The 23,231-nt window shown below is 32.6% G+C and overlaps 1 protein-coding gene across 2 annotated transcripts; it reads right to left on the bottom strand.

Annotated features, from left to right (window-relative positions):
* Positions 1-525: 525 nt before the first annotated feature.
* Positions 526-5,514, bottom strand: LOC111372042 (ubiquitin receptor RAD23b-like). Of its 2 annotated transcripts, none has more exons than XM_022994192.1 (12): positions 5,214-5,514; positions 3,427-3,588; positions 3,178-3,216; positions 3,015-3,082; positions 2,878-2,922; positions 2,573-2,750; positions 2,344-2,478; positions 2,191-2,259; positions 1,898-1,945; positions 1,710-1,816; positions 1,119-1,197; positions 526-1,034 (listed from the first exon to the last, which is right to left on the bottom strand). In XM_022994192.1, the coding sequence occupies exons 1-12, from the start codon at positions 5,277-5,279 to the stop codon at positions 918-920; spliced, it is 1,113 nt and encodes a 370-aa protein (XP_022849960.1). In that variant the 5' UTR covers positions 5,280-5,514; the 3' UTR covers positions 526-917. The 2 variants fall into 2 exon arrangements, with proteins under 2 accessions (XP_022849960.1, XP_022849961.1); XM_022994193.1 differs by having other exon boundaries at positions 3,015-3,079; positions 5,214-5,513.
* Between the last annotated feature and the right edge of the window lie 17,717 nt (positions 5,515-23,231).

Genomic DNA, 23,231 nt, shown 5'->3' with positions numbered 1-23,231 from the left:
AGTGGGAAAATGAACTTCCTAGAAAAATATCTTATCAAACATGCATTTTTTGTGGAAAATGAAAACTGATTTCTATTTTCCATAGAAAAAAGGCCTTATCAAACAAGCCTTTAAATAAAAATATAAAATTAAATAATTAATATGTACATGAAAAAACCAAGATAGGAATGCCACTCCCTATCTTTTGATGTTCGTTTGACTTTATTTTACATGAAAAATATCAATTAAAGAAACACATTTTTTTACCAATTTGGTGGAAAATGGTTGAAGTGGCATGAAAATGGAAAAATGAATTGCCTAGAAAAATATAACTATCAAACATGCATTTTTGGTGGAAAATGAAAATTGATTTCTATTTTCCATGGAAAAAGGGCCTTATCAAACAAGCCCATAAATAAAAATATAAAATTAAATAATTAATATGTACATGAAACATGAAAAAACCAAGAGAGGAATGCCCCTCCCTAGATTCCGACCGACCAGGACGGAGTATTTAGTCATGCCCTCATTTTTACTCCAGAAAGAGGTCATAAAGAAACCATTTCTTTTTCTGTATAGGCAATTCACCAGACAAGAAACAGCCAAAATAAAACATTTCTTCCTTCAACAGGACACTAATTCACAACATCACTGTTCGTCGATATGGTAAAAAAAAGAAAAAAGAAAAAAGAAAAAAGAAAAAGCACTACAGCAGGGAGGGGATCAATAATCTAATCTTTCAGAAGTTCTCACAAAAATCTTCACACTTTTCCACACCTTTTTTTATCAAATTTTTCTGATGGTTAACAGTCAAACGAAAAGTTGATCATCCTCGAAAGGGATCAATGTGATCCACTGTTGAAGCAGAACAGCTTTTATAAAAACCCGAGCTAGTCCTGTGCGAAATAAAGAATATAATTTTAAGGTTTTTCCGGCACTCAATCCTCAAAATCTCCAGCATTCTCCAACAGATAGTTCACTGCCAATTCTTCGTTGCGGTCACAAGCTAAAAAGGCCTCAATAACAAGTGCTCTATCGAAACCCATAGCCTCCATCTAAAAATATTGAAGAAACCATTAAAATAGGTCACATAAAAGTGAGGGAGAGAACAGAAAGCGAGTTTTTTTTTTTGCTCATACTCGGTTGATGGCTTCCTGCTCTGCTGGTGTGACACTAACAGCATGGGGCATGTCCTGTTCAGGCTCGTCAAACATATCCCTGTACCAAATAAAAAGCCGAACATATCAATTACGTATATGCCATGGTAATTGAATAAGCAAACAAGATAAAGAGTAGACATGCCCGTAAGAAAAATTAACCAACTCTAAACACCAAGTCAATATTCTATTACACATAAACCTATCGTGGAGCAAGCCACTCAAAGCCAATAAATTAAGCCCCCGTTTGTTTCTCATTTTTGGAAGAATGAAAAATATAGTCGTTACGGGCCCCACATAAGAGATAGAAATTCAAATTTGATGACTTGTTGTGATAAATAACGGTCATATTTTTCATTTTAATGAGGAAAGAATGGGAACCAAATAGGGGCTAAATGGTGCAAACTTGCAAACTTGCAGAGAAAGGATACCTAGAAAGGGTCAAAGACAACAAACATGGTGCAAACTTGCAGAGAAATATTAAATGATTGTAAAAAGCATGTTTTAAAAATATACAGCACATTCTGATTTGCACTGTACCATATTAGATTTTCTACAAGTATAAACACTCACTCTTCACCATCGACAGGTTCATTAATCAATTGAAGAAACTCTTGATTGTGCTCTTGTATTAGTCTCAGAAGTTGAGGATTTTGCTTTCCAAGCTCCTGAAGCATGGGCTGTACGAGAAGAACTAGATTATAGCTTAAATATTAATAATTAATAAAATGTACCCAAGAGGCAGAATAATATTGAATAACCTGTAAAATTTGTGGATTAGCTTGAACCATTGAACGCAATGCCTGGAACTGGAAACAAATAACAAACTTGTTTAGAAAAACATCCCAACGCTCAATGATTACAAGGGCCTATAGATATTCATTATGATAATATTTGAATACACAAGAAAATATTAAAATTAGATAATTGAATTGAAATTAAAGAATAACACTTGGAGGCAAGAATTTTAGTCAAATACAAAGCTTTGACACAAGATCTGACGGAATGATTTTTGTTAATCCAAATAATATACAAAACACAATCAGAATCCCACCTGTTGGTTGTTTCTGAGGAAATCAAGGGATCCAAGACCAGCAGCAGCACCAGTACCAGAAAGGGCCTCCTGGAAAGTTTTAGGCACAGAAAGCATGACACATGGAAAAGATGAATTACATGTTTTATGGGCAACCATAACATCATGACAAACCTGAGGAAACAAATTCAATGGAGATGAATTAGGTCCCGCTGAAACAGGTGCAGCCCCTGCTGCACCAGGTGCAGCAACAGAATCCACTGCAGTCTGAACCACTGGCATTGCAACTTCCGCACTTTCAGGGATCCCCTGATTAAAAAGAGGGGGAAAAAAGGTTAAAAATCAGAGCCCATAGCTAACCTCTAAGATGAAGTGCAGAATAGGAAAGGGAATCGAAGCATACAGAATACAAATAATCCACTGCTCGCTCAGGATTGTTATAGGCAGCTTGCAGTGCACGCCTGACTGTCTCTTTGTCCCAACTACCACCGCCCATATCCATGATCTGCTGAATAGTCTGTTCAAGATTATTGTTGGCAACTAAGTTGGAAGCAACCTCGGCATAAGTATCAGATGGGTCACTGGAACAAAGAAAATGATTTTTATCAAATTCTTGAGAAAACTTAGTACAACACTTTGATTAATAGATATGTAAGAATATAGACTAATAATCAGAATGTTACAATTACATATAATTTATAAACATACAGTGCAACAGCAGCATCAGAAGCAGATGCAACACTCTTAGGGGCCCTATAAAACAGATTTTGCATTATATAATGTGACTAAACAATTTAAGTAACATAAATAGTAAATACTATCACTAATCTTAATCTACAACTCACAACGCTGGTGGCGGAGCTTCAGGTGCAGATATAGGATTAGAAGTTGGCACAGAAGTAGATGCAGGCTGCTAATAAAGACTAGGTATAAGAAATTTCTCATCATAAAGATAAAATTAAATGAATAGGCCTTGAAGACAAGAAATGGTGCATTTCTAAACAATACCAGGGACGATGAGGAACCACCAGATCCCAAATTTTTGCCCTGTATGGATAACAAATAAACGAAAGAAAGAAATATTTCAATAGAGACACTAACACCAAAATTCCAAGTTTCTATGTTCCGAAACCACCATGGAAAAGTAATTTCAGGTTAAAAACGGCATCAAATATCAAAGAATAACACGAATCTTTGAACTATGAAAACGCATGGAACAATGCAATCTAAGATTCAAAAGGATGACCAGGCTCTTACCTTGCTTAGCATTACTACTAGAAACCCATCTTCAGAGACTTTGTTTTCAGCCAACGTACTTTCATCTTTTAGTACTTTCCCATTATGGATCAACAATTGCTGACCACATGGATAATTGTCTTTGCCTTGTACATCCTCGATATTCTTCTTGACCGCCATAATCTTGTACAATAAAAACCCAATCACAAATCAATCAACACACAGATGTATCAAAACGAGTTTAAATAATCTAGAAAGTCATATGCAATTTTACAAAATTATTATTACATCTACAAATCCAAATCTTTAATCACAAAAATCAGAAATTTAACAAAATATAGAGTTTTGATTCTAAATCCTACTTCTGAAATAATTACACTATTGTGGTCTCCTAAATTATACACTATATTGCTCAGACTTCTTAGATTACAATTTACGAGGTTAAATAACTTTATATCATAAGAATGTTATGCATGGCTAACTTAATTTGGTGCACCTGCATCTATTTTTAAGAAACTAAGTATAAATGAACAATTAACTTTAACTTACAATGACAACAATAATGCACGCACTCATCTAATTAACTAGTTGATAAGCCTATATGAGATTGTGCTGCTTCCTTAACAGGAGACAGAAATTAAGGAAATTATAAAGATCTGATCCCTAGTCTAGCCAATAAATAAGGGCATACATTGTGCTGTTTTATCGACAAAAAAAGGCATTAGAAAAACGTCAGTCAAAGCTCGTTGTTTCTCAAAAGTAACAAGCCAAAAAAATTTGATTTCTCATTTTTATGGACGAGCTACCCGTCCCCTCAAATTCAAGAGCATGAGTGAGAAAGTAGAATATGGGTTGTAGGGGTGACATAATTACTTAAAAAATTTAGTGTCAGTAAAGGCATAAAGGATCACATCATTGCTCGATGGCATAACATTTATGAAGGCATCTAAAGATTGATTTATTGCTTCTGATAAAGCACTGGCCACTACACTTGAGTCTCTAGGCAAATTTTGGATTATTCTACGCCCTTGTTTAGTTTAGATAAAAATTCAATTTTTAGTAGATTTCGATAAAAGTTGATTAAAAGTTGTGGGCCCATAAAATGTGTGGTTGAAAATAAGTTAAGGAAAAACAAGTTTTAGAAAATGAGGACAAAACATGACTAAGTGTGAGCAGATTATGAAAAATGAGGAAAATAGCTTCTCAATTCAATTCCATAAAGTCCGAGGTTCCTATTTCATTCTTAGCAACTTTATTTTAAACTCTCTCCCGAGGGAATAAGGACCTTCCAAAATTTATTGCATGACACATAAGAAATTGGTCAATATATTTTATAAACACGTTTGTTTCGGTGAAAGAGAAACTAAACTACGCAAAAGTCAAAAGCAAACATATGGTAACACACAGGAAAACTGGTACATGACAAACAAGAGATCTCAATTCAATTTCTTCCTATAAAGTTGCTTCTTCTACAAGAAAAAGAGGGCACACAAAGAAGAACTACTATGAATACCAAAGGTAATCCGACTTGATTCTTTAATGGCGTGCGACCGCTGTCAAATTAAATTCTTACCCACGAATCAATGCAATAGCCCCAGCACAAAATCTTATAAAATTCAAAGAAATTAAAAAACCAAAATTACATTAGTTTGTCTAAAACATTATCATCCAGATGCATACACAAATTTTTTCTTTTAAAAAAAAATAAATCGTACTGAATTACATAAGAGTAAAAAAAATTCAAAACTTTCACATTCACACAATTTAACAAAATACACACATATAGAGAGAAAAAGAGAGTAACTAACGGTGTCATTGGGCTGAACCCTAATCTGGAAATGGCTTCCTTTGAGGGTTTTCACGGTGAGTTTCATATCGGCAAATTGCACAAATGCTTTACTTTTTTTCCAAAAATAAACACCAAACAAACCCTTGCACTTTAAGAGAATCTGGATCGAGAGAGGGAGAGAGTATAATGTACCAAGTGTGGCAGAAAATTGAGGGGTTTCAATTTCAATTTATCTGTAATGAACTCGTGTGGTGCACGTGATGCGACATTTTTGTTGCCCAGCCCTCTTTGACAAGGGGAAAGGAGAGATCATACACAGGCCCCATCAGATCAGATACAATGGGTTGTAGGGGATTTTTTTGACAATATTTTAATTGTATGGGGCGTATGATTCGAAAAACTTCTGTGAGTATTATTGTGTACATATACGGCCCGTTTGGTAGAGATTTTGAGAATTGATTTTTTGATCGTTAAAAAAAAAGTGGGGTTCACATGTGAGAGAAGAAGTCAAAAATTACGGCTTAAATAGTAAAATAACGGTCAAAAAATCAATTTTTTGGGACAAAAAATCCCTACTAAATGGGGCCATAGCATAAATGAGGGGAGAGCCCCTTTGCCAACCCTGTGCGCCCCGCAGACATGCTACATAATTCCCTGGACGATCAGGGGTTGTCAAACAAGCAGAGCCCCTTTGACAATCACTATTCGGGTAATAATATTGAAAGTTGGTGACGTTTTGTATTAATTATTCTTTTAATAATTTATTTAGACTTATTTGTAGTTTTTTAGAAGTTCAAAAGTATAACTGTAATTTACTTTTAATTTTAATTTTTCTTTTATTTTATTTAAATAAGAGGGCAAATTTGCTATTTTACATTTTTTTGAAGTGAAAGGTGAAAATGTCAAAAAATGAAAGGTAGCCATGTTTTGCACAATAATATTTAAAGATAAGGATGTTTTGTGCTAATTAACCATTTTTTCAAAAAGTTTGGGAGTATAACTGCAATTTATTCTTTAAATTTTATTATTTTTTTTGTTTTATTTAAATATGAGGGTATATTTGTCACTTTATATTTTTCTAATTGAAAAATTGGATGAAAATAAGATTTTCACAATAAAAGATGAAAACAAGGATGAAGATAAAAAAAAAAAAAAAGAAAAAAAAATGAAATGAAGAATTTTTTGCAAAATAACATTGAAAAGTAAAAATGTTTTGTACTAATTACCCCCTTGGAAATCATTTTTGGAGGAAATGAGTTTTATAAGTCATTTTTCTAAAAAATGTGTAGTTAAAAAGTCCGAAAAAAATTTAATGTACGTGTAAAACTATTTTATTTGAAGAATATTTAGATGAAAATGAGTCTAAAGAAAGATGAAATTTAAAAAAAAAAAAATTTATTTAGAGAATGTATAGTTCAAAATGAGTTCATGGAAAAAGTAAGGATTGGTTTTGTTTGTGTTTCAATTTTTAGTTTTGAGTTCATTTTTAGTTTTCTATTTTGAAAGTCCAATTTAAGATTGCTAAAATGGAAAAACGAGTTTGGTTTATCATTTCGAAAAATTATTTCTCAAAATAAAAAACCAGAAAACATGTTTAGTTCAAAATTTTGAAAAATTATTTTATGACATTTAGTTCTATGAAATTTGATTATTCAGTAAAAATAGAGCAATTTTATGTTAATATATTATCAAATAATATATACATTTGCAAGCTGGAGAATCTTACAATATTTTTTTTCTCTGTGAAAATAAAATAAAAACAAACAGTAAATTGAATTCAAAATACAAGAAATAAAAATAAAAATTAATTATGTTGACTAATAATGTTTTTATTCATGTTTTCAAAAACTCTCTATTTTTAAAAAGTGTATTTTATAATTTAGAGATCATTTATAAATTTAAATAGTAACAAATTTAAAAATTTTAAGTATTCCAACAAATTCTTTAATTAATTTAAAGAGTCTCATGAATTATAATTTTAAGGGTTGACTCCTTAAAATGGAGTGTATTTTGTGTTTAATTAAGAGCTTGAAGTATTTTTATTTTTTCAAAAATTTTTTAATTTTATTTTTTCAAAATTTTTATTTTTTTTAGAATTTTATTTTTAAAATTTTTCATTTTTTTTTATAATTTATCAGTTTTATTTTTTGAATTCATTTTTCTTGAATTTTATTTTCAAAATTTAAATATTATCTTTTATTAGAATTTTAAATTTTATTTTCTAAACTTTTTAATTTTTAGCCCTTGTTTGATCCCCATTTTGGAGAACATAATGTATTTTAAATAGTTGATTGATAAAGAATGCGTGGTTAAAAATTAAAGAAAAATTTTAAATTTGCGTATAATATTATTTTATTGAAGAATGTGTAATTGAAAATGAGTTTTGAAAAAAATAAATTTTTAGAAGAATGAGAATCAAACAAGGGATAAAATTTATTCAAACTCTTGTTTTTTCATGTTTTGAGTATTTTTAGAATTTTCGCTGAAAACACTAAAAACGTTAAAAATGTGTTTTGAGTTTTATGTTATAAATTTAGCATTATTTTTTTAAAATATATTTTTAAAACTACCTCACCAAATATATTTTCAGTGTTTTGCAAAATTGAAAATAATAAACAAAATTGTAAGCCCAATGCACCCTAATATTTAGAAAATGATGTTCAAACAGTAGCTATATTTACTTGTAGGAAAAATAGACAATAAAAATTTTATTTTTTCACAAATTTTTACTAAACCCCTGTTTGGCACCCATTTTTTAAATTAAAATGGATGGAATAGTGTTTTTTTTTTTTTTAAGAATGATTGGTTAAAAAAAGGAAAAATTTTCGAAATACATGTAATATTCTTTTATAAAAGATTGAGTAATTGAAAATAGAAGAGAAAGAAATGAAATTTAATTTAATGGGGCCCAAACGAGATGCTAAGTTATTATTGTAACGTTATAACATCAATCAATCACACAAAGGATGGCTAAATCAACCTTAAAGCGTGATTAAATTTTGAATCTTGAATTCTTCATTTGGACAACAACTGCTTAAATCCCGTTCTTGAATCTTGGTGTTCAATATTTAAAGTTTCCAACTTTCGAATCTTTTTCATTGCTGTTTACAAGAGATGATAACCCAAATGGTCACTGAACTTTGCAAAAGGTTTTCATAGGGTTACTAAACTTTAAAAATCATCCAAATCATCTCAAAGCTTTGCAAAAGGTTTCCACATGGTCACTAAACTTAAAAAATTACCTCATTCATTACTAAACTTTGCAAAAGGTTTCCCAGTGGTCACTGAATTAGTAATTCTTGGGAAACCTTTTTGCAAAATTTAGAGATCATGTGGAAAATTTTTGTAAAGTTTAGTGATGGATGGGGTGTTACCTCATGGAAACTTTTTGCAAAATACAGTGATGATTTGAGTTATTTTTAAAGTTCAGGTCCATTTGAAAACTTTTTGTAAAGTTCAGTGACCATTTGGGCTATTATCTCGTTGTTTATTAAGTGTAATTGTAGTTGGTCACTAGACACCTCAAGTACAAATCAAGAATCCGAATTTTGAGAACAATCCCCCCTCTCTCTCTTCCATCCCATTGGGACACCTAGAGCACATGAATTCAATGTTGTGGCCATCCCTCATATTAGGCAAGACCTTATTGAATTTAAATGTAGTATGTAAATAATTATTACAAGTGCAATGCAGAAATATAAACTCTAAAAGTGTAAAAAATCCAACCAATCAGCTCAAAGCCTCTTGAACACCACCAATGGAGTATCCTATGATGTTGAGCTCAGATTTGTGCCACATTGGATCATGTACCGTTGTCCACAAGAATGACGATAGATATACTGAGAAAAGATCCGTTGGAAGCCACCAAGAATTTCATCAGAGATATGAACTTCTCTCACTTGATTACCTCTCTACACTTTTTCTCTTTTGTTATGCCAAGTGCAAATGAAAACAAGTGAATACACATATAATTATAGAGTTAAAATCATTTTGAATTCAAAATTCAAACACAATGACACGTGAAATGACCAGGGATAGAAAGTGACCACAAGATTAAATTCAATGGTTGGATTTAATCAATGGTCTACAATTATATCAAGCTAGTACAATCCTTACCAAACACTCAAGGCCAATAATCATGTGCCACGTAGATTTAAGTGATCCACCTCACAAATCTTCACCTTGGATCACAATATAATCTATCACCAAATTCCTCGATTACATGTGATATCTATTAGTGTGGTCTTATTTTGTCATCATCGCTCACTCTAACTCAGTACCTGCACAACAGTTAGTCATTATTAATACTCAATATTGATAAACATTTATTGAACTTACCAACTACAAGTACTTTTATTCCAACATCTATGGGATTATCATCAGTTGCAATTTTAAGCAAAATAAAATCACCAGAAACTAACTTCTCCCTAATGAAGTGATACTGCACCTCAGTATGGTTAGAGCGATTCATGATAAACGGAATTTTTACACAACATTAAAGAACTTTGACTATCTATAAAAATCGTAGTATTATCATTCGAGAAGTTTAGTTCATATAGAAGGCCTTCAGCCACATGCATTCATTTACAGCCTCAGTTAATGCAACATATTCTGCTTCAGTGCTAGAGAGTGTGACAATAGGTTGCAACTGTGATTTTCATGTGATACAATTATACCTAAAGTGAAGAAGTATGAAATGGTAGATTTCCTCTAATCTTTATCTCCCGCAAAGTCAGAATCTAAATCTCTTTTTAGTTCTAACTTTTCATTTTCCTTATTAAACACTAATCCTCTTTTTGAAGTTCAATGAGGTTTACATAGGTTAGACATAAACCTACTCAAGAAACTAACTGCAAATGTAAGGTCCGATCTTGTGGTAATCATAGAATACATCACTGGCCCAATGGCATTAGCATAGGAAACTCATTTCATGCATTTCTTTTTCAATTTTAGGGCATTGTGAAATTCATGTATGCAGCTAATTGTACAATGAAAGACTTAGTAAATTTCATATCAAATTTGGTCATCACTTTATCCAAGTAAGACTCTTCATTAATAATCATCCTATTATCAGCCTTATTTCTTTTAGTAACCATGCCAAGAATTTTTGTTCTCCCTCCTAAGTCTTTCACGTCAAATTTCGATTTTAAAATGTTTTTCATCTTTATGATTTTAGCTTTACTAGAGCTAGCAAGCAACATATCATTCACATATAACAATAAATAAACTTCTAGCCTACTTTAGAGTTATTAAAATACAGACGTACATCAAATTCACTCATTTTAAAACTAATTTTAAGTACATAAGCATCAAATCTTTTATATTATTGCCCAGGACTTTGCTTAAGACTATACAAGGACCTTCTAAGTAAGCAAACCCGTAAGGTTGAGACATGTAAATCAATTCATCCAACTCCCCGTGAAGAAAAGCATCTTAATATCTAGTTGCTCAAACTCCCAATCATATTGGACAACTAAGGCTAAGACTAACCTAATAGTTTTATACTTAATGATTGGTTAGAACACTTCATTATAGTCTATCCCCTCTCTTTGAGTAAATCTCTTTGCAACCAACCTTGCTTTATATGTTAAATAGTCTTTAGGTCCTACTCATTCTTTCAAACTCCATCTTCTTTCCAGTAGAAGATTCCTTTTCCTCAGTCTGTTTATTTAACTATCTCTGTTTTTAAAACAAGGCATATCAAGTTCATTGAACTTCACATCTCTACCATTAATAATCTTAATCCTCTTCACATTTAAAACCCATAGTCTATATCCTTTCACTTCTGCTTGATAGCCTAACATGACACACTTAGTAGTCCTAAGGTCCAATTTGCCCTTAACCTAATGTACATAAGCCGCACAACCAAACACTCTAATGTTTGACAAATCTATAGTTTTTCTAGACTACAATTCTTGGGGAGTCTTGAAGTTGACAGAACTAGAAGGTGACCTATTTATCAAATAAATAGCAGTGCACATAGTTTCACTCCAAAAACCTTTGGACAACCCCAAACTAATCATCATAAATCTGACTTTATCTATTAAAGTTCAATTCAACTTCTCTACCATCCCATTTTGTTGGGGTATGTCTTATAATTTTGTGCCTCATTACACCATTTCTCTTGTAGAAACTATCAAATTCAAAGTTGTAAAACTCTAAACCATTGTCTGTCCTAAGAGTTTTCACACCTTTTCCAATTTGATTTTCAACTAAGGCAAGCCAGGACTTAGACTTAGTAAAGTTTCAGCTTTCTTCGAGTGGTAATCAACAATGGATAGAATAAATCTTTTCCCTCCATGTGTGAGATTTTTTTAGGGCCCCACAAACTTACATGAATGTAGTTTAATGGTCTCTTAGTGCTGTGTTCACCTATCCCAAAGCTAACCCCGTGTGACTTTCCTAGAACACAAGTCTCCCAAAAACTCGAAGGTATTGTTGGGAATTTACTTAAACATGCACAGCGAAAATAAAACAATTTCAATTCCCACCAGGATTCATCTTTGTATTTAGATAAGAACTGTGATAAAAATTATACCTTTTCCTGAATTTTGCAAACTCCTTTGTATTATCTTTGTTCCAGCAACTTGAATCTGCTTTCCACAACTGTCCAATTGTCCAGTCTCTAATGAAATCCACACAGAAAATAGACTGCAACTGCTAGGATTTTTCCTCTTGTGTCAGGAACAATTATGAAAACTATATGGATCTAAAACTCTAGGTCTAGCCATGTATTTATATAAGCCCAAATAGGCTCTGCTCGATCCGGTCCAATATTTAATTAATCCATTTAATTAAATTCGGTCCCTGAATTAATTAATCTAATTAATTAATTCGGAGCTATGAATAACCAATTCAATTAATTAATTTATCCAACGATTGTTAAATTAATTAATTGGCAATTTACAATCTTCCAATTCTCTTTTGTGTGCGACCCGTTAGGTTTCCGACCACGATACCTAACGATGTGAAATATTATTTTGATTTAATTAAAAAATGATAAATTAAACACTCTTTCAATTTATCACAAATTCACACTTGCCATCCCAAATTGATATCTAGCAATGTATCAGGGCAACACATGTGATTGAAAATGTCACGTGGTATGACAAAATCAAAACTGTTCGTTTACCATAAAACTATAATCCCTTCGTCAATATGATTTGATCAATTACAAGATATGGAAGTGTGTCAATCTCGATTATCGATTATATCTTTCATTTTACTATTAAGTCAATATGAGTCAAAAACTCCTTTTCGACTTATGTGTATACCTTGGCCAAGGATTTCGTTATTGATTTAATTGAACGAAATACAGATCACAATCTCTTACTATCTAAGAGTGACGAATCCTCTATTGGTCATTCACAACCTTCATATGGTTCTTGACATACTCGAACGATGTCGTATTAGTGGCCCTTGGTAGAGCAACATCCAACACTGTCAAAGCATGACTATCCTCATACAAGGCACTAGGATGGCCTCAAGTCATAGGACCAATTCCACTACCGAACGTTAGAGATTAACCACCGACACTCAGATAACTATCCATGTGGAATCTCTTAGCGGATCTCTAATGTTTTGTTTTATAACAAAACATCCACGTGTTCATTTAAGTGTCACCACACTTTAGCTTGTGAGATCAGCTACTTACTTTACAAGTAAGAAATGCCACACGTGATGGTCTATCTGTAATAACGATATCCATATCTCGTTATTACTTACAACCACAAATTATTCAAGATCCAATCATAAGTAATTTATATCTCACAATCACAACTCATTGTGACTAACAAATCACTTAAACTTGGATCTTCGGACTCTATTATTTAACATTATTTATCAGAAAATTAATTTAAATAAATAATAGATCTTGTCAAAATTAAACATATTAAACATATTAAAAGTATTTACAACCTAAATCGGTTGGATCTAGGCCATAACACTTACAGGTATAACACTATTCTTACCAAGTAAATTTTGGTCACTAAGATATTTCAACCATTTGTTCCCAATGTGTCCCATCTTCTTATGTTAAAGGTTTGATGCTGACTCTTTGCTACTTAAGGCTTTACCTCGAAGGACATATAACCCATTCCTCTTGGGACCTTTCATAACCATTAGAGATCCTTTACAAATCTTTAAATTACCAGATTGAGATCTGAACTCATGACCTTTTTCTTCTAGGGTGCCTAAGGAAATAAGATTCCTTGCTAGTCCTAGAACATACCTAACACCTGCTAATGTCATCATGCATCCTAATAGCAATATCACCTACTCATTCTACATTGTGTGTACGACCATCCCCCAAGTATACTTTTCTAGGGTTCACATTTCTATAGTTATAGAACCAAGACTTAACATAACATAACATAACATATAAACAATGGCACCTGAGTCTAAAACCCACTCAGTGTCAAAGTCAACGTTAGAAACATTCATGACATGTATGTTATCATGAGCACCATCTACATCAGTGTCAAAATCTCCTGACATAGTCATAATATATAGACAATCAAGGGAATCACTAACAGTAACTAAATTTTGATCATCACTCTGTTGTAGTCTCTGTTTCTTCTTAAGGTCATTACGATCTCTCTTGAAATGTCCTAACTTGCTATACTTTCACTCTTATCTTTAGACTTAAACCTACCCTTCGATTTTCCTCTGCCATTCTCTTTGAAAGTGGTTCTCCCTCGTCTCATTCCTCCCACAAACAAACAAACTCTCTTCTCTTGAGCTATCACTCGACTCTTTCTTAACCTCTAGCTTCCTAACCCTCAAAGCCTCAGTCATAATAACTTATGTCAAAATATTCTTAGTATACGTAATAGCATTCCTAACATCTCTGTAGGATTCGGGGTGCAGCATTTCAAAAGTATAATCGTTAGATACTCATCATCAAATTTCTTATCATTATGGCCCAAACACTTGACGAGTCTGTTAAAGTTACTCAAATTGGATTCAAAATCCTTTTTGGGGTCCAATTTAAAACTGAAAAGTTTTTGAAGCAAATGTATTTTGTTTAGAAGAGATTTTCCTTTTTAAAAATAGCTCGTCAAGTGTTTCCCATCACTCTTTGACAGCTTATATTGTTCAACTTGTTCTAACACATTGATAAGTGTGTTTTTCCATCTTGATAATTGTTCCTAATTTTGATAATGATTAAATGTGACTATGTACACACATACATAATCAAGCATTGGACAAGCTCACATTCTATTTGGTAGCATGATTCGGAAGCATATGTGTGAATTGATTACACAATTTTACACTCCTGAATGTGTTGATGGGTGATCTAACGTTGTTAGTTCTTTACAAGTATTACATGATCATGTTAGGAAAAATCTTGCTGGAGATGAGCAAGAGCTTAAGTTTGAGGGTGTTTGACAAGTGTGTTTTTACACACTTATTAGGCACTTTAATGGGCTATTTATTAATGAAATTGAACAAATTCCTATTCATAATTGTGTAATTGTGGTGTTTGTAGGCCAAAATCCCAAGTTGAAGGAGAAAATGGGTAAAAGAAGGAAAAAGGACCAAAAGTGCACAAAAAATGAATTCGAGGACCAAAGTGTACAAGTACGAAAGTTAAGGACCAAATGTTGCAAATTTTAGAGGGCGTGATTGAAAGAAAAATCAAAATTTGAGGACTAAAACGTACAAATTCAAAGTTGAGGGATCTAGCGTGCAAATATGTGGACTTGAGCTGCAAATATTGAAAATGGGATGTGTACTGTTGCGGCATCGCAACGCCACTATAGTAATGCTGCGGCGCCATGTTTCTGTCCTTTGTAGTGCTGCAGCGCTATTTTCAGAGAGCTAAGGCGCCACAACCACGGCTAAGGACCTATTTGCCTATATTTTTGTAGTTAGGGATCATTTTGCAATTACAAACACGGTTTTTGAGCCATTTAAAAGGCAAAATTGATCTATTTTCTCTCATTTTTCATCCACTTTAAAAAAACCTTGCTTAGAGAGAAGGGGGCAAGCAAAAAGGAGAGGAAATATCACACAAAGAGAAGAAGATCTTGAAGAAATCAAGACCAAAACCAAGCAACTTCAAGGATCCGACCAAGGGACGGGTTTAGTTCTTTATCTTGTATTTCACATTATATTTTTCTCAACTTTTGTTATGTATTTATTTAATCCTTTCATTTTGTGCCCTATAAATACAATGGGCTAAACATTTTGGTGTTGGGATGAATGAGGAAACTTGATTTAACATTATAAATTTCTTTATCCACTATCTAATGCTTACGTTCTTGTGTTTTTACCATTGCTTTGAGTGCATTATCATTATTGTGGCCACGATGTAATAATGTCTAGTGATTTGTGAAATTATTGAGAAATTGTTGCACATTTTAGACTAGGTTAGGTTCTTGTGGAGATAGAGATATACTCCTAGTTCTAGGTAACCCTTTGAGTATTTTCATTGATATTCAATGCTTTAAATTGTGTTTAATCAACATAGAGATATAGTAGGTTAAACCAATTGATTAGAGTTAGTTTCATTTGAGAAAGGTAATTAACTAAAATAGGAAAATCGGGTTTGACAAGAAAAGTGAGCAATGTTCTATTAAAATGCTACGAAGAATTAATTTAGTGACGGCCAAGTGAAATCATGAATCCCAACCCGACTAAAATCCAACTCTGACTATAATTGTAATTGGGTATTTTATTTGAATGCTTAGAATCATTTTCTTTTAACGTTTAAATTTAAAGATATTAATTGTGTGTGTCGTGACTGTTATTTGAATCAACTCCCGTGTAATTGGACTAAATACTCTTCGAGGGATCGACTCGGACTAAAAAAGTCCACTCTATTACTTGTGCGCGACCCGTGCACTTGTGGTGTAGTATTTTAGCAAACAAGTTTTATGCATCGTTGTCGGGGAGTGTTTAAATTCAATTACAATCTTTTGTTGATTCTTATTTTCATAATTTTATTTTTGTTCTTTTGTATAGTTTTTAAATTTTTATCTTAAAGTTGACTTCTTAATTTTGGTTTCTCTAGGTTTTCGGTAGTGCATGCTTCGTTCGAGAAGTTTTGATCTTTTCGAACTTGATCCGGATATTGAAAGAACTTTCCGAAGAAGGCGATGGGAACAAAAAGAATTAAGAAGGCAGAGAAGAATGGCTGACACGTTGACTGCTTTCAACAACTGATTGAGATGGCACACCCGAAATTGGAACTTGTCTTTCAAAGCAAGTGCACGAATTGTCGAGTACAACTCTTTCTTGCTGAAGAATATTTCCATTTCGGCAAGATCGAATGTATTCACAGTTTTCATCAGTTCATATCCATCCAAACTGTTGGAATGTGACGAAGACTACTCGTCGTCGACATCAATAGAATTAGCCGCCTCTGAACTATGTGATGGGTTATCCAAGTTCTCATCTAATGGTGTAGTCCCGTTATCATACTCATGTGTTTCGGGTGCATTATTGTTTAAGACCCCATGCATTCGATTCACCAAATCATATTCTACGTTTTGTAGAACATTCACTGCAGCAAACGAAGGATCTTGATAATTTGCATCCCTTCCCATGTCAATACTTGAGAGATCTGATTCCATAACGGTAACGCAGATAGCAGTTTCCTTATGCACCGATATGTACCAATTTAAATCTTCATCGTCGCGTATTTCGGCCAGAGGTATATTCAAGTTAGGGATTTTGAACTTCAATTCAATTTGAGCGCGGGGATGAAGAATACCAAGTTTCTTCTTCAACCTTAACAAAAGTTCGCCTATGGTAATACTTTTTCGGCACCAGAATGGAAGTGGTTTTATCCTCTCTCCACTTCCCTTCGTCATCCACATGAACAAAATTTCTCCCATGCGATACAATGAATCTGAAATGATTACTCATAAATGAAATGTTGGGATTGCAACGATAAGAATTCATAATCAATATGTTAACATTTAATAGCATGAAAATCGCACTACATAATACGTAAATCCGTACAATAGGAAAAAGGTCAAATCAAGAATTTCCATTGTTTTGAAGTGTCCAAATTGAAAGTAAAACTGTATAACCCGACAGTTTGTAAATGTTGGGTTTGACATTTAAAGCGTCTAACCCGACGATTTGTAAATGTCGAACCCGACAGTTGAACTGTCAACAATGTCAAGAAGTAAACGGCAGTGGGTGGAACTCAAGGTTCTTCACTACATCACATTAAGTGTGGTCATTATTATTGAGCTACCAAATAACAAAATGAAAACATCAGATTGACCTTGTCATTAAAGAGACCTTAATGGTGATAATGAAAGAAATTACTCAAAACCTTAATGGTGATAATGATATTTTGTAAAAGACTCTAAAACCAAACAAATTAATGCATAATAGTTACAAAAATTGTAACGCCCCGACACCTTGTGGACCGGAATGTTACTTACTTTACTTAACTAACCGGTGGTTTAGTCATAGGAGAATATGTTTTAGCGGAAGCTTAATTTTTACAACGATAATTTTAACAATAACCTTTCGAATACTTTAAATAAAACACTGAATAAAAAAAATGGAACGTAATTTATTTGAAGAAGCACAACTTGTTCTCGCGTTCAGCGTTATTCAAATACTTTAAAGAAATAACATTGAAAACGTTCACAAAAATAAATCTAAATAACTTGTTCACCGGGTTTTCCATGGGCTCGTTGCAACACTCTCCATCTTTTCCATCATCCAGGCCCAAGATAGAATCATATCAATCTGTAGAGAAGGGGTTAAATCCGTGAGTTAAAAAAACTCAATAAATATCATTGGTGCATTTGTGATCAAACTATACATTTCAAAGCTGTAACTTTTGAAACCTTTTCATAGTAGGATTTTCGGTAGAATCCCAAATACGTAGAGTGATAACTTAACACGATGCCTCGACCGAAAGTACATGCCGTACCCGAAGGTACCATTAGACATGGAGGTGTATGCCGTACCGGAGGTACCATTAGATATATAAACATTAACATAAATCTTCATTTGTTAGAAACTTATAACTTAATACGAATTAACACTTTGCACCTCTACCTACCTTGATTGATGCTTTGAACCTTGTTGAAAAATGCACTCCTTTTTGATGTTTCAAAAAAAAAACACTCCGTTGAGAATTGATGTTTGGAAAACACTTCTTGATAGCACCAAAACTTCTAGGAAAAACTAATTTTTCTCCCTCCCCTTTCTCTTTTTTTCTAGACTTGAAAACTCTTTTTTATGCTTAGAAGCTTTTATCTTGGTGTGAAAAATGTGTATGTATTGGGGCCTATTTATAGGTGAAAATCTCACAACTTAAGGGCAGGTGAAGGGTCTAATACTCATTAATACGGGTGCCATTTATGTGGGAGTTATAGGTTTAAGAAGGTGCTAGAAAATCGTGTAGGAATTTGACTTTTTATATTCCGCGTACTTCGGTTGATACTGTACAGCCTTTAGTATTTCTATCATAACTTCTTCTCCTGATATCCGATTGAGGTAATTCAAAGTGTGTTGGAAAGCTAACTCAAAGAGCTACAACTTTTCTTTAGATATCATTTTCCAAATTGAATGTTTTCTATGTCGTAAATGGGTCTCAAATGAGACTAAAATCTGAAGTATACTTTAGCCATCCAATATTCATGTCTTAGTGCCACTAAGGTGTTTAAAATTATTTGGGGTTCTACAAAAATTTCAAATAAATATGCCCATGTTGTATTTAACTTTTACAAAATAAAAAGTTATAAGAGTAAAATATAAATAATTTGTAATTGCTAACCTCTCAAAATGGATGAAGAATGCAACATAAATGTCTTCTTGATCAATGAAAATGAAGAAGATGGAGAAACATGATGGTTTGTAGTTTATATTTCTTTTTTAAATTTCTTTTACCTTTTTTATTAACAAAACTTTATATCCATGTTTTGTCTATAGAAATTAAATGATCACATCACATCATTGCTTTTCCTTCAAATTAAGCATTCAATACTACTAAAAATTGTGTTATTAAGGATAATTTGGACTTTGCACCCCCAAAAAGTGACATTTTTGCTCACATAAAGTGAAAATGACAAATTTTTTTGAAACTTTCATTTTTGGTGACATTTTTGTAAATTCCCCATATGTGGAAATTCGATAGTTTTGAGTTGGGATTTCAATTTGTTTCAAGAATTTTGATTATTGCACTAGTTAAAAATTTATTTAAAAAAAAAGAAAATCACATTTGACAACTATCTTTCTACATTTCCCGACCCAAAAACATGGTCACAAAAAATCTCTACCATTCCTAACCAATATATTGTTGTTAAGTAAAAATCTCTATATTTTTCGACTAGTGTGTATTTTGGTTGGTGAAAACATTTGTTGGCTGGCATTTAGCAACCAATTGTCGACCAATATTTTCTAGTCAGTAATTGGTTTTGCTAGCTAATATTGGACTTTAATTAGCTACCAGTTTCTAGGTGAGGAAAACTCATATTGGTTGGCGAAGCTTGCAACTTCATCACATTTTTTAAAAGAAATGAATTGAACTTCATTAATCAATATTACCAAGAATAATAGGTCATAATAACTTAGAATACATTCAAACAAAATAAAACGTATTCAGTAGTAGTAGTGAAACAAGCAAACTGATGAGCAACCATATTCTTGAACTTGAGAATATGCTGGCATGGATTTAAGGACTTCTGCGTGAGTGTCCAAAGTAGGCCAAGTAAAGAGGTTGTACACGACCCAAAAGAGAATCGAAGTCAACCTCTCGAATTATTATTTTTAAGGATTTGATTGATAGATTATATATGTTATTTAGGCATTTTGGTCAATTCCTTAGTGTTTATTTCATTTGTAATGATTTTATTGCATGAATGAATCTAAGAACAATTGAGCCAAATCTCGATTATAAAATAAGGAAGAAATAACAATCTATGAAGAATTTCAAACATCCAAAGCCCAATAGCTAGTCTTCAACATAATTGAATAACAAAAAAATACAACCTAGGAGACGAAAGAAAAGGAGCGATTGGAAAGAAGGCCTTTTAACATTGTGGAAATTACACCCATTACTACAATTTAAATTAATATTCAAATTTTACATTTCAACATTTTTTAATTTAAAAATTACTATAACATATATAGTAAAAATGATAACCTATAAATATATTCACTCCTATCGCTTATCAAAGAAATACTACAATCACTCCACCAAACATTACATTTCAAACACTACACATACCCCTACCCATCCCAAATGACACCCAAATTTCCCAACCTTCATCCTCTCCATTGAAGCAAATATCCAGAAAAAATCAAAGATTGATTCTAATAAATCTTCATTCATTGCAATTAACTACATCATATCTTATTCTGTGATTTTCTCCATATATTATGTTTGAAAATCCATTCTCTAAACTGTAATTTCAAAATTTATGAGTTTCATTCATGGACATAAGGCACAGAAAGATAATACATTTTTGTAGATAAAGAAAGCCTTCTGTTACATTTTGAGCATAAAACTTATTTCAACATGAATACAAGTCAAAAAAATCTCAAATTGCAGGTGAAAAACATTTATTGAGTTACTTTTATGCTGTTTTTATAGTGAGCAACAACTATTGATCCTGCAATTGAGGAATTTTTTAAGCCAGCATTCGAGCACACTATTAAACTGTTGAACACTGATGTGAGCAAGTCCATGAAATCAGATTCATTAGGCATTTGTAGATAATTATGAGGTTGAAATCATATTTTAGACGAGAGTCTTGGTTGATAGTCCAGATTGTAAATATTGAGGACATACTTCCTATATGTGCATAATAAATTTAAAAACACAATTACCCTTCTTCTCATTTTAAATAATTTTTTACCTATTTGTGTTGACCTTCGATTTTGACCCTTTAACATTTCATGTGATGTTTGTAACGTGCCTTAGTTTCATTATGGTAGTTTAAGTGTTGTCTGTTAACATTTGAAATTGAGCCATATTTAACTTCCCTTTGTAGTGAACACAAGGTTTGTTGTCTAGGATTATTTTTTTAGTAGAAGATAATATATAGTTATGTTCCCTATTTGATTTAAAAGTGAAATGTAAATTATCGTACAAACTTCATTAGACAAGTAATACTACTTGTTCACTGGATGTCAATATATGCAGTTTCACAAATTGCTTCCGTTATCATACACATGTATCACAACAAGGATGGCATTGGAATTTTGTAATTTGGTGTTGTTCAATGAATTTGAATATGGCTGACTTGATCCACATACCACTATCTATTATCTAACCATAGCATGTGTTGATCATTGGAAGTGTAAAACTACATAGTCATGTGATTTCATAATATTCGATTCAATATGTATGTAGGCGGGACTATGATTTATTCGTGAAAATCACCGACCATTCATTCCCGATACTGCCAGACACACCTGGTGTGCCAGCTATACAAATATGGAAACGAAAAAAGATCCAAAAATTATGAAATGGATTCAGATCTCGTCGATGAGCGTGAGGAAAGAAAGGAAGAGGAAGATAGTGGATAATGTATAGAAGTAGACCAAGGAACCAAATTATTACGTTTATATGTTGTCAATATATTTAGCCTCGATGGAAGATAGAGCAACAATTTTTTGTAACTGAGATTTCCAACTTTTCACAGTACCATACAAAGTGTAAAATAAGATGAAGTTGATTTTTTATTGTCTCTATTTCCAGCAAAATCAGAATCTGTATAACCTTTTAAAATTGCCCACTTTTTGTCCAATTTAAACATCAAACCCAAGTTAGATGAACCCTTTAAGTATCTCAACAACCACTTCAAGGCTTTCCAATGAGTTTCACCAGGATTCCCCATAAATCTACTCAAAACACTAATACTAAAAGCCAAATCAGGTCTGGTACAAATAATTAAGTACATAATTGAACCAATAGCATTCGTATAAGATATTTTAGACATTCTTTCAAGTTCATCTTCAGCTTTTGGACACGAATCAGATGTTAAGATAAAGTGATTGGCAAGGGGTAAAGTCACAAGTTTACAATCAAACATATTAAACTTCTTGAAGATCTTATTCACATACTCTTCTTGACATAAAAACAAGCAATCAAATTTTTCATCTCTTATAATATGCATGCCCAGTATTTTCTTAGCGGAACTAAGATCTTTCATATCAAATTCTGATTTTAATTTGTGTTTAATATCAACAATTTCAGATTTATTGGCACTAGCAAGAAGCATATTATCAACATAAAGCACAAGATACAAAGAGTCTTTACCTCCATTTTCTTTGCAATAAAGACATGTATCATAATTGCTATTATTAAACCCAAGCTTCAAGACGAATGAATCGAATCTTTTATACCATTGTCTTGGAGCTTGTTTTAGGCCATACAAATAATTTTTCAACAAACCCACTTTTTTTTTTTTCCGGATTTCCTTTAATAAATCCTAAAGGCTATTTCATGTAGATCACTTCATCCAATTTACCATATAAAAATGCAATTTTTACATCTAGTTGATCAAGGTTCCACTTAAATTGCACAACCAAAGCAAAAATACATCTTATAGTTGTATATTTAACAACGGGGGAAAAAATCTCATCATAATCCATACCCTCCTTTTGTGTGAAACCCTTGGCTACAAGCCTAGCCTTGTATCTAACTTTGTTAGTACCACTTTCCCTTTCCTTTATCTTATAAATCCACTTGCAATCAACTAATTTTTTATCGTTACGTCTATCAACCAATTCCCAAGTTTTATTTTTGTATAGGGAAGACATTTCTTCTTCCATAGCACTTAATCACCGCTTAGAATCTTTCGATTTTAAGGCTTCATGATAGGAACTAGGTTCAGTTTCAGATTCATCTTGATAAATGAACAAAGACACAAAGTCATCACTATTAAACCTAGCTGGTGGTCTAATTTGTCTCCTATCCCTGTCTCTAGTGAGCTGGTATTCATCTAGAAGTGTATTATCATCATTATACTGATCATGTTCAGCCAAATCAGGGTTGTTTTCATTCTGGTCAGCCTCATTAGTTGATGTTTCTAAGGGGATAGAACTGGTATTA

This window comes from Olea europaea, chromosome 23, assembly GCF_002742605.1.
Source record: "Olea europaea var. sylvestris chromosome 23, O_europaea_v1, whole genome shotgun sequence".
NCBI classification, from domain to species: domain Eukaryota; kingdom Viridiplantae; phylum Streptophyta; class Magnoliopsida; order Lamiales; family Oleaceae; genus Olea; species Olea europaea.
This window is presented reverse-complemented; position numbering and strand designations above follow the sequence as displayed.

Bases quoted from the DNA above. Each gene is read 5' to 3' on its own strand.
- LOC111372042 (XM_022994192.1), bottom strand. From the start codon at position 5,279: ATGAAACTCACCGTGAAAACCCTCAAAGGAAGCCATTTCCAGATTAGG. The intron at 2,751-2,877 runs GTATGTTTATAA...TCTTTGTTCCAG, and splicing joins TCTGATGCTGCTGTTGCACT to TGACCCATCTGATACTTATG. The intron at 1,035-1,118 runs GTATGAGCAAAA...CAATATTTTTAG, and splicing joins AGCAGGAAGCCATCAACCGA to ATGGAGGCTATGGGTTTCGA.